The 16,587-nt window shown below is 49.5% G+C and overlaps 1 protein-coding gene across 1 annotated transcript in view; it reads right to left on the bottom strand.

The window, feature by feature from the left end:
- DCXR (dicarbonyl and L-xylulose reductase) overlaps positions 1–11,325 on the bottom strand; it is a 31,740-nt gene extending 20,415 nt beyond the window's left edge. The window contains exons 1-4 of the mRNA XM_063453401.1: positions 11,228–11,325; positions 11,065–11,162; positions 9,135–9,289; positions 221–263 (exon numbers count right to left, since the gene is read on the bottom strand). Coding sequence (XP_063309471.1) covers positions 221–263; positions 9,135–9,289; positions 11,065–11,162; positions 11,228–11,279 — 348 coding nt within the window. The 5' untranslated portion in view covers positions 11,280–11,325. The remainder of the gene's footprint in view (positions 1–220; positions 264–9,134; positions 9,290–11,064; positions 11,163–11,227) is intronic.
- Between the last annotated feature and the right edge of the window lie 5,262 nt (positions 11,326–16,587).

Genomic DNA, 16,587 nt, shown 5'->3' with positions numbered 1-16,587 from the left:
AAGTATTACGGGGACTCAGGGCGGACAATGAGATGGGTTTCAGCACGGAATGTCTCTGCTTTTACCCCCTACACTTAAATTTCACGTGCCGTAACACTAAATACAGCTATATGTATACAGGTACTGGCAAAGAAGACAGCAGCATGTGTAGTGGATAACGCAGTCTAAGGCGTGCCGCGGCGCCATATTTGCTCTTTACAAGTTGTAAACGCCAACTTACCTGTGAGACAAGCAAAGCAGATTTTACATTCACGGCAAAGCTCCTGTGAGAATAAAGGTAAGAAGGAAGAATTAATGGAGAACCCTCAGGTTCCAGGTTTAGAATGTTAGATTTACTTTTCCCCTATAGTTAAAGGAACACTCCACATAAAGCTGATGCAAGTTTGCCATGTGTCTGGAGTCTCATTTTTTGAGGGTTTTTAAAACCGTGAGCAGAAACGTCTCCTTGGCTGTCACAGAGCTCACTGAGAACTCCGGCTCACTGAGAACTCCGGCTCACTGAGAACTCCGGCTCACTGAGAACTCCGGCTCACTGAGAACTCCGGCTCACTGAGAACTCCGGCTCACTGAGAACTCCGGCTCACTGAGAACTCCGGCTCACTGAGAAGCATTGAGAGCTCTAGCTCATTAAGAAGCCTCTGATTGGTGTATTCCTTGGCAGAGACTGAAAGTCTGCGTCGGGGAAAGGTCTGCAGCTTTTGGCACCATCAGTTTTTGTCATATATCCCAGAAGAAAACACGCAGAAAAGAAAACAGATGGATGTTTTCTATCTACTGAATAGTTACAAATTGTGATGGAGTGTTCCTTTTAGCAAAAATGTGTTTGCGAGATCTGAAAAAAAACAACCTTCATTTTAAGTTTTATATATATATATATAAATATAAATTAATAAAATAAGGTTCTGTGATTACCTTAAAGTTAATGTCATCATTTTTTTTTTTTTTTTAATTCTTTATTTTAGTGTGCAATAAGAGAATAACATGCAGGCTTGCATAGCCACGACAGCATCCGCAAGCTTATTATGGTCATACATTTGCATACAGTGCCATGACATAAAAAAAAAGTGCAATTGTTTCATAAGTTGAAAGAAACAGGCTGAATTGTAGCTGGTATTGTAAAACTTAGAAAAATTACAGGCTAGAGACCCTACGATTGTAAAAGGCAGATTATACAAGCATGTAACATGGGCCAGTGGTATGGAAGACTAGGTCATTGCATCTTTTAAAATTAACTAAAAACTGGAGAAGCATAGCATATACTTCCTATGGATCAGGGTGCGACACAGTGCTAAAGGTAGCTGGAGATGGGGTAGTTAGATTCTCAGGGTGTACTGATCTTTTAATTAAAGGTGCATCACCTCTGGGTGTCTCCTGCTATGTTGGAGCGGTAGTAGAGGGGGTTAAACACATACATGAACATCGTGTTAGCAATTCTCGCTAGATTTGAATAATCAGTTAGTAAGTTGCATTAGCGAGATCAGGCTCGCCATTCATGAGTGTGTTATCAGAGTATGCGTATGCATAAATTAGGGTAGTTCAGGCTATATATACGTAAAAGTACAATGATCACTTAAATATAAACAGTATTATAGTAATTTGACAGGCTGATATCCACCCTATGGCACCCACGTACTTGGTTGCTGCTATGGCATGGACTCCAAAAGAAAAATCAAAACCAACTTATATACAATGAAAATATAGAAAGATGTGTTAACTAAGGCATTAGGTAGCGTCATTGGATACCGGGCATCCCGCGAGTTTGCAGGTAAGTCTGAAAAGCCAGTTGGTGCGGATAGCTTAACCCCTTAAGGACCAAACTTCTGGAATAAAAGGGAATCATGACGTGTCACACACGTCATGTGTCCTTAAGGGGTTAAAAGAATGAGTCCGCTCGTGTGGGTAGAGAGTCACGTAACAGTAATCTACCGGTAAATATGAAAGAGAATAAAACATTTCAGCAGTGCTTATTTCAGTGTTGAGTAAAGGTCGTAACAACGGAATGATAGCTTGGTAGTTACTGTCTTTTCAGGGGGACCGTGCGTTGTCTCCGTGCAGGATCACAGTCCGTCAGCGGTGTAAGCCGCCTTGGTTTATCCGATGCCGGCTTTGGAGGCTTGGCAGGTGAGCCAAGTGCAGGATTGGTGCTGCGGCCATGTTCCGAGCTGGTTTGCAGTCAGCACTCCAGGGGTCAGAGCCGTTGCTTGTTCCGCCCTCCGGACCCACCGGCGGCCCATGTGTGCTGTTTACCGGTTTGGTTAGTCCCTGCAGTGCGGGGTGAAGCTCGGGTGCAGTGGAGTTCGGCACATAGGTGGGATGACTCCGTAGACTCCGAGTGGCTGGGAGGTCGGGAATATTGTCTGGCCTCACTTCGGTGCGAGAATGAGTGGGTGCTGGCCCGCACGGGCCATGTCGGTGTTTCCGGCCATCTCGTTGTTCGGCGCTGTGTCGGTTGGGGTGTCTCCCTAATGGTTCTTGGCGGGAATCCGCGCAAGAGGCGCCGGACTGCCGGGCGAATCCAAACCGCTGCCGCCTTTCTCGCCATTTTGAAGGCTCGGCGCTCGGCTCTGAGTTTAGTCCAGAGGCCTGCGCAGAGCTGATCGAAGAATGCCACGGTATGTTTGGGTGGTTTGATACAGTTGCTTTGCGTTGCTGGCCGTGCCTGAGCTGCCATCTTGGCTGTGCCCTGGCAGTTTCGTCTCACCGCAGGTTTCATCGCCAGTTTGCGTTGCTTTACAGGGTTAGTCGCCCCCAGCGAGGACCGGGATATCCCCCTCCGGTCCGGGGGGGGGGTTAGCAGGGCAGTGTGTGTTTCTCGCTAGTAAGCGGGTCCCGTGCCGGGCGATCGGCCGCGTCCCCCAGGCAATAGTCTCCGCTCCCGTGTAGGCCTCCTGGTCTGTGTAAGTGCTCGTGTGGCTGTTTGTCGCGGGACAAGTATCTTTGCTTTTCGCAGAGTGTCCTGCTTCATATTCCAGGCACCGGGTGTTTCATAGATGGGTTGATTGCCAAGGATTATCGATTTAATGTCCGTTGGTGCCGGAGCGTTTAGAAACCACGTCCGGCCATCTTGGCAGTCAGGCCCCGCCCCCAATGTCATCATTTTTAAGAGTTCCATAGCCCGCTGTGGTGGGTATGGTGCCAGCCTGCCAGGAGTGCCAGGCCACATTAGTTAGTTATAAAACAGTTTGACAACTTACCCCAATCCCCATGTGCCCATCGGAGATGCCAGATATGTCTATAGCGCTAAGCATGGTGTATCCAGGATGCTCTGAGACAATGAGCGCAGTCCCAGCTCCGCTTTGTAGAGTAAGACTGGATGCGGCTGTGGGGTCCTAGCAAGACCCAGGTAAGTTGGCAAACTGCTCTAAAACTGATTTAACTACTTACTGTGGGAACGGTACATGGGCATCAAAACTTTAATTCTGTAAATCTCTGACGCACAGTGCTTATTCTATAACAGGGATTCGCACCCAGTTTACCTGAAATAGATAAACTGGAATACATTAAAGACAGGCCATTCAGAATTTTTTTGTTGCAAAATGTCTTGTAAACAAGATCCAACTATCAGAACTGTTTAACTCCGTGCAGGCTGGTGGCCGACGTGGTCAGTTAATGATCCTGAAAACAAAAACTGGAGTTTGATCTCACTCTGACCCTGTGCCCGCGGTAACACCAGCCTCACTGCTTCGAACGTTACACTCAATACAGAGTGAAGATATAATAACATGACAATCTAATATCATGTAACGAGGTTCAGTCAGAGCTCAGGAGCCATGTCAGCATACAGGCCCCATGTTAAAGGTCTGTATTATACACAGTCTGATCCCATATTAAAGGTCTGTATTATACACAGTCTGGCCCCATATTAAAGGTCTGTATTATACACAGTCTGATCCCATGTTAAAGGTCTGTATTATACACAGTCTGATCCCATGTTAAAGGTCTGTATTATACACAGTCTGGCCCCATATTAAAGGTCTGTATTATACACAGTCTGGCCCCATATTAAAGGTCTGTATTATACACAGTCTGATCCCATGTTAAAGGTCTGTATTATACACAGTCTGGCCCCATATTAAAGGTCTGTATTATACACAGTCTGATCCCATGTTAAAGGTCTGTATTATACACAGTCTGATCCCATGTTAAAGGTCTGTATTATACACAGTCTGGCCCCATATTAAAGGTCTGTATTATACACAGTCTGGCCCCATATTAAAGGTCTGTATTATACACAGTCTGATCCCATGTTAAAGGTCTGTATTATACACAGTCTGATCCCATATTAAAGGTCTGCATTATACACAGTCTGGTCCCATATTAAAGGTCTGTATTATACACAGTGTGGTCCCATATTAAAGGTCTGTATTATACACAGTCTGGTCCCATATTAAAGGTCTGTATTATACACAGTCTGATCCCATATTAAAGGTCTGTATTATACACAGTCTGATCCCATGTTAAAGGTCTGTATTATACACAGTCTGGTCCCATATTAAAGGTCTGTATTATACACAGTCTTGTCCCATATTAAAGGTCTGTATTATACACAGTCTGGTCCCATATTAAAGGTCTGTATTATACACAGTCTGGTCCCATATTAAAGGTCTGTATTATACACAGTCTGATCCCATATTAAAGGTCTGTATTATACACAGTCTGATCCCATGTTAAAGGTCTGTATTATACACAGTCTGGTCCCATATTAAAGGTCTGTATTATACACAGTCTGGTCCCATATTAAAGGTCTGTATTATACACAGTCTGGTCCCATATTAAAGGTCTGTATTATACACAGTCTGGTCCCATATTAAAGGTCTGTATTATACACAGTCTGATCCCATATTAAAGGTCTGCGTTATACACAGTCTGGCCCCATATTAAAGGTCTGTATTATACACAGTCTGATCCCATATTAAAGGTCTGTGTTATACACCAGTCTGGTCCCATATTAAAAGGTCTGTATTATACACCAGTCTGGTCCCATATTAAAAGTCTGTATTATACACAGTCTGATCCCAGTGGTGTATTTTGGATTTGTGCTGCCCTAGGCAAGACTAAATTCGGGCACCCCCAAAATCTAAATTTGCCCCCCCTATTCGTGTCTAGGCTACTTTTTTGACTGACAGACACATGCCCTCATTGATACATGCACTGATATACACTCACTGACAGATACACAGTCATTGGCAAACACATACAGTCATTGGCACACACTGTTTAACCGACACACACTGACAGGCACACAATCTCAGCTACAAATAAAATAACATACACACACTCACAGGCACACCCATTCTCCCTGAAAGACACATATTTTCACTCACTCACAGACACACACTGACAGCTACACTCACTCACTCACTCACTGTAAGGCGGACAGCCCCAGAACATGAGGCAAACAAGGCATTTGTCTGGGAGCTTGGGCTGGCATTTTTTGGCACCCCCCCCCTGAAAGTGCCGCCCTAGGCAAATGCCTTGTTTGCCTTGTGGTAAATACATCCCTGTCTGATCCCATGTTAAAGGTCTGTATTATACACAGTCTGATCCCATGTTAAAGGTCTGTATTATACACAGTCTGGCCCCATATTAAAGGTCTGTATTATACACAGTCTGATCCCATGTTAAAGGTCTGTATTATACACAGTCTGATCCCATGTTAAAGGTCTGTATTATACACAGTCTGGCCCCATATTAAAGGTCTGTATTATACACAGTCTGGCCCCATATTAAAGGTCTGTATTATACACAGTCTGATCCCATGTTAAAGGTCTGTATTATACACAGTCTGGCCCCATATTAAAGGTCTGTATTATACACAGTCTGATCCCATGTTAAAGGTCTGTATTATACACAGTCTGATCCCATGTTAAAGGTCTGTATTATACACAGTCTGGCCCCATATTAAAGGTCTGTATTATACACAGTCTGGCCCCATATTAAAGGTCTGTATTATACACAGTCTGATCCCATGTTAAAGGTCTGTATTATACACAGTCTGATCCCATATTAAAGGTCTGCATTATACACAGTCTGGTCCCATATTAAAGGTCTGTATTATACACAGTGTGGTCCCATATTAAAGGTCTGTATTATACACAGTCTGGTCCCATATTAAAGGTCTGTATTATACACAGTCTGATCCCATATTAAAGGTCTGTATTATACACAGTCTGGTCCCATATTAAAGGTCTGTATTATACACCAGTCTGGTCCCATATTAAAGGTCTGTATTATACACAGTCTGGTCCCATATTAAAGGTCTGTATTATACACAGTCTGGTCCCATATTAAAGGTCTGTATTATACACAGTCTGGCCCCATATTAAAGGTCTGCGTTATACACAGTCTGATCCCATATTAAAGGTCTGTATTATACACCAGTCTGGTCCCATATTAAAGGTCTGTATTATACACAGTCTGGTCCCATATTAAAGGTCTGTATTATACACAGTCTGATCCCATATTAAAGGTCTGTATTATACACAGTCTGGTCCCATATTAAAGGTCTGTATTATACACCAGTCTGGTCCCATATTAAAGGTCTGTATTATACACAGTCTGGTCCCATATTAAAGGTCTGTATTATACACAGTCTGGTCCCATATTAAAGGTCTGTATTATACACCAGTCTGGTCCCATATTAAAGGTCTGTATTATACACAGTCTGGTCCCATATTAAAGGTCTGTATTATACACAGTCTGGTCCCATATTAAAGGTCTGTATTATACACAGTCTGGTCCCATATTAAAGGTCTGTATTATACACAGTCTGGTCCCATATTAAAGGTCTGTATTATACACAGTCTGGTCCCATATTAAAGGTCTGTATTATACACAGTCTTGTCCCATATTAAAGGTCTGTATTATACACAGTCTGGTCCCATATTAAAGGTCTGTATTATACACAGTCTGGTCCCATATTAAAGGTCTGTATTATACACAGTCTGATCCCATATTAAAGGTCTGTATTATACACAGTCTGATCCCATGTTAAAGGTCTGTATTATACACAGTCTGGTCCCATATTAAAGGTCTGTATTATACACAGTCTGGTCCCATATTAAAGGTCTGTATTATACACAGTCTGGTCCCATATTAAAGGTCTGTATTATACACAGTCTGGTCCCATATTAAAGGTCTGTATTATACACAGTCTGATCCCATATTAAAGGTCTGCGTTATACACAGTCTGGCCCCATATTAAAGGTCTGTATTATACACAGTCTGATCCCATATTAAAGGTCTGTGTTATACACCAGTCTGGTCCCATATTAAAAGGTCTGTATTATACACCAGTCTGGTCCCATATTAAAAGTCTGTATTATACACAGTCTGATCCCAGTGGTGTATTTTGGATTTGTGCTGCCCTAGGCAAGACTAAATTCGGGCACCCCCAAAATCTAAATTTGCCCCCCCTATTCGTGTCTAGGCTACTTTTTTGACTGACAGACACATGCCCTCATTGATACATGCACTGATATACACTCACTGACAGATACACAGTCATTGGCAAACACATACAGTCATTGGCACACACTGTTTAACCGACACACACTGACAGGCACACAATCTCAGCTACAAATAAAATAACATACACACACTCACAGGCACACCCATTCTCCCTGAAAGACACATATTTTCACTCACTCACAGACACACACTGACAGCTACACTCACTCACTCACTCACTGTAAGGCGGACAGCCCCAGAACATGAGGCAAACAAGGCATTTGTCTGGGAGCTTGGGCTGGCATTTTTTGGCACCCCCCCCCCCTGAAAGTGCCGCCCTAGGCAAATGCCTTGTTTGCCTTGTGGTAAATACATCCCTGTCTGATCCCATGTTAAAGGTCTGTATTATACACAGTCTGATCCCATGTTAAAGGTCTGTATTATACACAGTCTGGCCCCATATTAAAGGTCTGTATTATACACAGTCTGATCCCATGTTAAAGGTCTGTATTATACACAGTCTGATCCCATGTTAAAGGTCTGTATTATACACAGTCTGGCCCCATATTAAAGGTCTGTATTATACACAGTCTGGCCCCATATTAAAGGTCTGTATTATACACAGTCTGATCCCATGTTAAAGGTCTGTATTATACACAGTCTGGCCCCATATTAAAGGTCTGTATTATACACAGTCTGATCCCATGTTAAAGGTCTGTATTATACACAGTCTGATCCCATGTTAAAGGTCTGTATTATACACAGTCTGGCCCCATATTAAAGGTCTGTATTATACACAGTCTGATCCCATGTTAAAGGTCTGTATTATACACAGTCTGATCCCATATTAAAGGTCTGCATTATACACAGTCTGGTCCCATATTAAAGGTCTGTATTATACACAGTGTGGTCCCATATTAAAGGTCTGTATTATACACAGTCTGGTCCCATATTAAAGGTCTGTATTATACACAGTCTGATCCCATATTAAAGGTCTGTATTATACACAGTCTGGTCCCATATTAAAGGTCTGTATTATACACAGTCTTGTCCCATATTAAAGGTCTGTATTATACACAGTCTGGTCCCATATTAAAGGTCTGTATTATACACAGTCTGGTCCCATATTAAAGGTCTGTATTATACACAGTCTGATCCCATATTAAAGGTCTGTATTATACACAGTCTGATCCCATGTTAAAGGTCTGTATTATACACAGTCTGGTCCCATATTAAAGGTCTGTATTATACACAGTCTGGTCCCATATTAAAGGTCTGTATTATACACAGTCTGATCCCATATTAAAGGTCTGTATTATACACAGTCTGGTCCCATATTAAAGGTCTGTATTATACACCAGTCTGGTCCCATATTAAAGGTCTGTATTATACACAGTCTGGTCCCATATTAAAGGTCTGTATTATACACAGTCTGGTCCCATATTAAAGGTCTGTATTATACACAGTCTGGTCCCATATTAAAGGTCTGTATTATACACAGTCTGGTCCCATATTAAAGGTCTGTATTATACACAGTCTGGTTCCATATTAAATGTCTGTATTATACACAGTCTGGTTCCATATTAAATGTCTGCATTATACACAGTCTGGTTCCATATTAAATGTCTGTATTATACACAGTGTGGTTCGGTACAGACTCAGTGGTCGCTGCCTGGGTCACTCACTGGTCGAACACTTCCTCTGTGACCTCCAGGAACGGCTGTAACTTGGCAACACCCGCATTATTCACTAACAGGTCCACGGGTCCTACTGAGCTGAGCGCAGCCTCCGTGGCCGACCAGTCTGCCAGATCCACACAGATGGTCTCCACACCGGGGCACTAAACAGAAACACAAACACTCCACACATTAATCACTGCAGTCAAGGAACCAGTACCTCTCTACAATGCATGTGGACATTATCTACCTACAGTATGTGGAACACTCTAGCTCCCCCAGTGGCAGGCAGGTTCATTTCCCAGGAGAGATTCTCTGGCTCCCCAAGTGGCATTTTCTGGGAGTCTGACCTCTTACCACAGGCTTTATAGCATCCCCCTGTGATGGGTCAGGTGCTCAGACCTCCCAGGACAGTCTCTCCATCTCCCCCTAGTGGCCGGCTCTGGCAGTGTCTCCATCTCCCCCTAGTGGCCGGCTCTGGCAGTGTCTCCATCTCCCCCTAGTGGCCGGCTCTGGCAGTGTCTCCATCTCCCCCTAGTGGCCGGCTCTGGCAGTGTCTCCATCTCCCCCTAGTGGCCGGCTCTGGCAGTGTCTCCATCTCCCCCTAGTGGCCGGCTCTGGCAGTGTCTCCATCTCCCCCTAGTGGCCGGCTCTGGCAGTGTCTCCATCTCCCCCTAGTGGCCGGCTCTGGCAGTGTCTCCATCTCCCCCTAGTGGCCGGCTCTGGCAGTGTCTCCATCTCCCCCTAGTGGCCGGCTCTGGCAGTGTCTCCATCTCCCCCTAGTGGCCGGCTCTGGCAGTGTCTCCATCTCCCCCTAGTGGCCGGCTCTGGCAGTGTCTCCATCTCCCCCTAGTGGCCGGCTCTGGCAGTGTCTCCATCTCCCCCTAGTGGCCGGCTCTGGCAGTGTCTCCATCTCCCCCTAGTGGCCGGCTCTGGCAGTGTCTCCATCTCCCCCTAGTGGCCGGCTCTGGCAGTGTCTCTATCTCCCCCTAGTGGCCGGCTCTGGCAGTGTCTCTCCATCTCCCCCTAGTGGCCGGCTCTGGCAGTGTCTCTCCATCTCCCCCTAGTGGCCGGCTCTGGCAGTGTCTCTCCATCTCCCCCTAGTGGCCGGACCTGGCAGTGTCTCTCCATCTCCCCCTAGTGGCCGGACCTGGCAGTGTCTTTCTGTATCTCCCCCTAGTGGCCGGACCTGGCAGTGTCTTTCTGTATCTCCCCCTAGTGGCCAGCTCTGGCAGTGTCTCTCCATCTCCCCCTAGTGGCCGGACCTGGCAGTGTCTTTCTGTATCTCCCCCTAGTGGCCAGCTCTGGCAGTGTCTCTCCATCTCCCCCTAGTGGCCGGACCTGGCAGTGTCTTTCTGTATCTCCCCCTAGTGGCCAGCTCTGGCAGTGTCTCTCCATCTCCCCCTAGTGGCCGGACCTGGCAGTGTCTTTCTGTATCTCCCCCTAGTGGCCGGCTCTGGCAGTGTCTCCATCTCCCCCTAGTGGCCGGCTCTGGCAGTGTCTCCATCTCCCCCTAGTGGCCGGCTCTGGCAGTGTCTCCATCTCCCCCTAGTGGCCGGCTCTGGCAGTGTCTCCATCTCCCCCTAGTGGCCAGCTCTGGCAGTGTCTCTCTATGTCCCCCTAGTGGCCAGCTCTGGCAGTGTCTCTCTATGTCCCCCTAGTGGCCGGCTCTGGCAGTGGCTCTCTCTCCCCCTAGTGGCAGGCTCTGGCAGTGGCTCTCTCTCCCCCTAGTGGCCGGCTCTGGCAGTGCCTCTCTATCCCCCCCTAGTGGCCGGCTCTGGCAGTGCCTCTCTATCCCCCCCCTAGTGGCCGGCTCTGGCAGTGTCTCTCTATCCCCCCCTAGTGGCCGGCTCTGGCAGTGTCTCTCTATGTCCCCCTAGTGGCCGGCTCTGGCAGTGTCTCTCTATGTCCCCCTAGTGGCCGGCTCTGGCAGTCTCACCTCCCGGCTCAGGCTCTCCAGGTCCTCGGGGCTCCGGCTCAGTGCGATCACCTGGGCTCCGGCTGCTCTCAGTGCGGTCACCGTGTCCCGGCCGATCCCTGCAGAGAGCGGAGCTTGTTACATGCTCTGCCCGGGATCCCCTACCCCCGACCCGGACACTCACCCTTCCCAGCTCCCGTCACCAGAGCCCGGCGTCCGGCGAAGCTTATCTCCATCGCTGCAAACTTCACAGCGAGTCACGTGATCCGTCACAACACGGAGCTCAGCACTGCCCCTACTGGGGGAACCTGGTATAACACCGAGCTCAGCACTGCCTCTACTGGGGGAACCTGGTATAACACCGAGCTCAGCACTGTCCCTACTGGGGGAACCTGGTATAACACCGAGCTCAGCACTGCCTCTACTGGGAGAACCTGGTATAACACCGAGCTCAGCACTGCCCCTACTGGGGGAACCTGGTATAACACCGAGCTCAGCACTGCCCCTACTGGGGGAACCTGGTATAACAGCGAGCTCAGCACTGCCCCTACTGGGAGAACCTGGTATAACACCGAGCTCAGCACTGTCCCTACTGGGGGAACCTGGTATAACACCGAGCTCAGCACTGCCCCTACTGGGGGAACCTGGTATAACACCGAGCTCAGCACTGCCCCTACTGGGGGAACCTGGTATAACACCGAGCTCAGCACTGCCCCTACTGGGGGAACCTGGTATAACAGCGAGCTCAGCACTTCCCCTACTGGGAGAACCTGGTATAACACCGAGCTCAGCACTGTCCCTACTGGGGGAACCTGGTATAACACCGAGCTCAGCACTGCCCCTACTGGGGGAACCTGGTATAACAGCGAGCTCAGCACTGCCCCTACTGGGGGAACCTGGTATAACACCGAGCTCAGCACTGCCCCTACTGGGGGAACCTGGTATAACACTGAGCTCAGCACTGTCCCTACCGGGAGAACCTGGTATAACACCGAGCTCAGCACTGCCCCTACTGAAGGAACCTGGTATAACATGGAGCTCAGCACTGCGTCTACTGGGGGAACCTGTTATTACACCGAGCTCAGCACTGCCCCTACTGGGGGAACCTGGTATAACACCGAGCTCAATACTGCGCCTACTGAGGGAACCTGGTATAACATGGAGCTCAGCACTGCCCCTACTGGGGGAACCTGGTATAAACCGAGCTCAGCAATGCCCCTACTGGGGGAACCTGGTATAACATGGAGCTCAGCACGGCGTCTACTGGGGGAACCTGGTATAACATGGAGCTCAGCACTGCGTCTACTGGGGGAACCTGTTATTACACCGAGCTCAGCACTGCCCCTACTGGGGGAACCTGTTATTACACCGAGCTCAGCGCTGCCCCTACTGGGGGAACCTGGTATAACACCGAGCTCAGCACTGCCCCTACTGAAGGAACCTGGTATAACATGGAGCTCAGCACGGCGTCTACTGGGGGAACCTGGTATAACATGGAGCTCAGCACTGCCCCTACTGGGGGAACCTGGTATAACACCAAGCTCAGCACTGCCCCTACTGGGGGAATCTGGTATAACACGGAGCTCAGCACTGCCCCTACTGGGGGAACCTGTTATTACACCGAGCTCAGCACTGCCCCTACTGGGGGAACCTGTTATTACACCGAGCTCAGCGCTGCCCCTACTGGGGGAACCTGGTATAACACCGAGCTCAGCACTGCCCCTACTGGGAGAACCTGGTATAACACCGAGCTCAGCACTGTCCCTACTGGGGGAACCTGGTATAACATGGAGCTCAGCACTGCGTCTACTGGGGGAACCTGGTATAACACAGAGCTCAGCACTGCCCCTACTGGGGGAACCTGGTATAACACCAAGCTCAGCACTGCCCCTACTGAAGGAACCTGGTATAACATGGAGCTCAGCACTGCGTCTACTGGGGGAACCTGGTATAAAATCGAGCTCAGCACTGCGCCTACTGGGAGAACCTGGTATAACACCGAGCTCAGCACTGCCCCTACTGGGAGAACCTGGTATAAAATCGAGCTCAGCACTGCGCCTACTGGGAGAACCTGGTATAACACCGAGCTCAGCACTGCCCCTACTGGGAGAACCTGGTATAAAATCGAGCTCAGCACTGCCCCTACTGGGAGAACCTGGTATAACACAGAGCTCAGCATTGCCCCTACTGGGAGAACCTGGTATAAAATCGAGCTCAGCACTGCGCCTACTGGGAGAACCTGGTATAACACCGAGCTCAGCACTGCCCCTACTGGGAGAACCTGGTATAAAATCGAGCTCAGCACTGCTCCTACTGGGAGAACCTGGTATAACACAGAGCTCAGCATTGCCCCTACTGGGAGAACCTGGTATAAAATCGAGCTCAGCACTGCGTCTCCTGGGGGAACCTGGTATAACACCGAGCTCAGCACTGCGTCTACTGGGGGAACCTGGTATAACACCGAACTCAGCACTGCCCCTACTGGGAGAACCTGGTATAACACAGAGCTCAGCATTGCCCCTACTGGGAGAACCTGGTATAAAATCGAGCTCAGCACTGCGTCTCCTGGGGGAACCTGGTATAACACCGAGCTCAGCACTGCGTCTACTGGGGAACCTGTTATTACACCGAGCTCAGCACTGCCCCTACTGGGGGAACCTGGTATAACACCGAGCTCAGCACTGCCCCTACTGGGAGAACCTGGTATAACACAGAGCTCAGCATTGCCCCTACTGAAGGAACCTGGTATAACATGGAGCTCAGCACTGCGTCTACTGGGGGAACCTATTACACCGAGCTCAGCACTGCCCCTACTGGGGGAACCTGGTATAACACCGAGCTCAGCACTGCCCCTACTGGGGGAACCTGGTATAACACCGAGCTCAGCACTGCCCCTACTGAAGGAACCTGGTATAACATGGAGCTCAGCACTGCGTCTACTGGGGAACCTGTTATTACACCGAGCTCAGCACTGCCCCTACTGGGGGAACCTGGTATAACACCCAGCTCAATACTGCGCCTACTGAGGGAACCTGGTATAGCATGGAGCTCAGCACTGCCTCTACTGGGGGAACCTGGTATAACACCGAGCTCATCACTGCCCCTACTGGGGGAACCTGGTATAACACCGAGCTCAGCACTGCCCCTACTGGGGGAATCTGGTATAACACGGAGCTCAGCACTGCCCCTACCGGGGGATCCTGGTATAACACCGAGCTCAGCACTGCCCCTACTGGGGGAACCTGGTATAACACCGAGCTCAGCACTGCCCCTACTGGGGGAACCTGGTATAACACGGAGCTCAGCACTGCCCCTACCGGGGGATCCTGGTACAACACCGAGCTCAGCACTGCCCCTACTGAAGGAACCTGGTATAACATGGAGCTCAGCACTGCGTCTACTGGGGGAACCTGTTATTACACCGAGCTCAGCACTGCTCCTACTGGGAGAACCTGGTATAACACCGAGCTCAGCACTGCGTCTACTGGGGGAACCTGGTATAACACCGAGCTCAGCACTGCCCCTACTGGGAGAACCTTGTATAACACGGAGCTCAGCGCTGCCCCTACTGGGGGAACCTGGTATAACACCGAGCTCAGCACTGCCTCTACTGGGGGAACCTGGTATAACAACGAGCTCAGCACTGCCCCTACCGGGGGATCCTGGTATAACACCGAGCTCAGCACTGCCCCTACTGGGGGAACCTGGTAGAACACCGAGCTCAGCACTGCCCCTACTGGGGGAACCTGGTAGAACACAGAGCTCAGCACTGCCCCTACTGGGGGAACCTGGTATAACACCGAGCTCAGCACTGCCCCTACTGAAGGAACCTGGTATAACATGGAGCTCAGCACTGCGTCTACTGGGGGAACCTGTTATTACACCGAGCTCAGCACTGCGTCTACTGGGGGAACCTGTTATTACACCGAGCTCAGCACTGCCCCTACTGGGGGAACCTGGTATAACACCGAGCTCAGCACTGCGTCTACTGGGGGAACCTGGTATAACACCGAGCTCAGCACTGCCCCTACTGGGAGAACCTGGTATAACACCGAGCTCAGCACTGCCCCTACTGGGAGAACCTGGTATAACACGGAGCTCAGCGCTGCCCCTACTGGGGGAACCTGGTATAACACCGAGCTCATCACTGCCCCTACTGGGGGAACCTGGTATAACAGCGAGCTCAGCACTGCCCCTACTGGGGGAACCTGGTATAACACCGAGCTCAGCAATGCCCCTACTGAAGGAACCTGGTATAACATGGAGCTCAGCACTGCGTCTACTGGGGAACCTGTTATTACACCGAGCTCAGCACTGCCCCTACTGGGGGAACCTGGTATAACACCGAGCTCAGCACTGCCCCTACTGGGAGAACCTGGTATAACAGAGCTCAGCATTGCCCCTACTGAATGAACCTGGTATAACATGGAGCTCAGCACTGCGTCTACTGGGGGAACCTATTACACCGAGCTCAGCACTGCCCCTACTGGGGGAACCTGGTATAACACCGAGCTCAGCACTGCCCCTACTGAAGGAACCTGGTATAACATGGAGCTCAGCACTGCGTCTACTGGGGAACCTGTTATTACACCGAGCTCAGCGCTGCCCCTACTGGGGGAACCTGGTATAACACCGAGCTCATCACTGCCCCTACTGGGGGAACCTGGTATAACAGCGAGCTCAGCTCTGCCCCTACTGAAGGAACCTGGTATAACATGGAGCTCAGCACTGCGTCTACTGGGGAACCTGTTATTACACCGAGCTCAGCACTGCCCCTACTGGGGGAACCTGGTATAACACAGAGCTCAGCATTGCCCCTACTGAATGAACCTGGTATAACATGGAGCTCAGCACTGCGTCTACTGGGGAACCTGTTATTACACCGAGCTCAGCACTGCCCCTACTGGAGGAACCTGGTATAACACCGAGCTCAGCACTGCCCCTACTGAAGGAACCTGGTATAACATGGAGCTCAGCACTGCGTCTACTGGGGAACCTGTTATTACACCGAGCTCAGCACTGCCCCTACTGGGGGAACCTGGTATAACACCGAGCTCAGCACTGCCCCTACTGAAGGAACCTGGTATAACATGGAGCTCAGCACTGCGTCTACTGGGGAACCTGTTATTACACCGAGCTCAGCACTGCCCCTACTGGGGGAACCTGGTATAACACCGAGCTCAGCACTGCCCCTACTGGGGGAATCTGGTATAACACCGAGCTCAGCACTGCCCCTACTGGGAGAACCTGGTATAACACAGAGCTCAGCACTGCCCCTACTGAAGGAACCTGGTATAACATGGAGCTCAGCACTGCCCCTACTGAAGGAACCTGGTATAACATGGAGCTCAGCACTGCCCCTACTGGGGGAACCTGGTAGAACACCGAGCTCAGCACTGCCCCTACTGGGGGAACCTGGTATAACACCGAGCTCAGCACTGCCCCTACTGGGGGAACCTGGTATAAAACCGAGCTCAGCACTGCCTCTACTGGGGAAACCTGGTATAACACCGAGCTCAGCCCTGCCCCTACTGGGAGAACCTC

This window comes from Pelobates fuscus, chromosome 5 (genome assembly GCF_036172605.1).
Source record: "Pelobates fuscus isolate aPelFus1 chromosome 5, aPelFus1.pri, whole genome shotgun sequence".
Lineage (NCBI taxonomy): Eukaryota > Metazoa > Chordata > Amphibia > Anura > Pelobatidae > Pelobates > Pelobates fuscus.
This window is presented reverse-complemented; position numbering and strand designations above follow the sequence as displayed.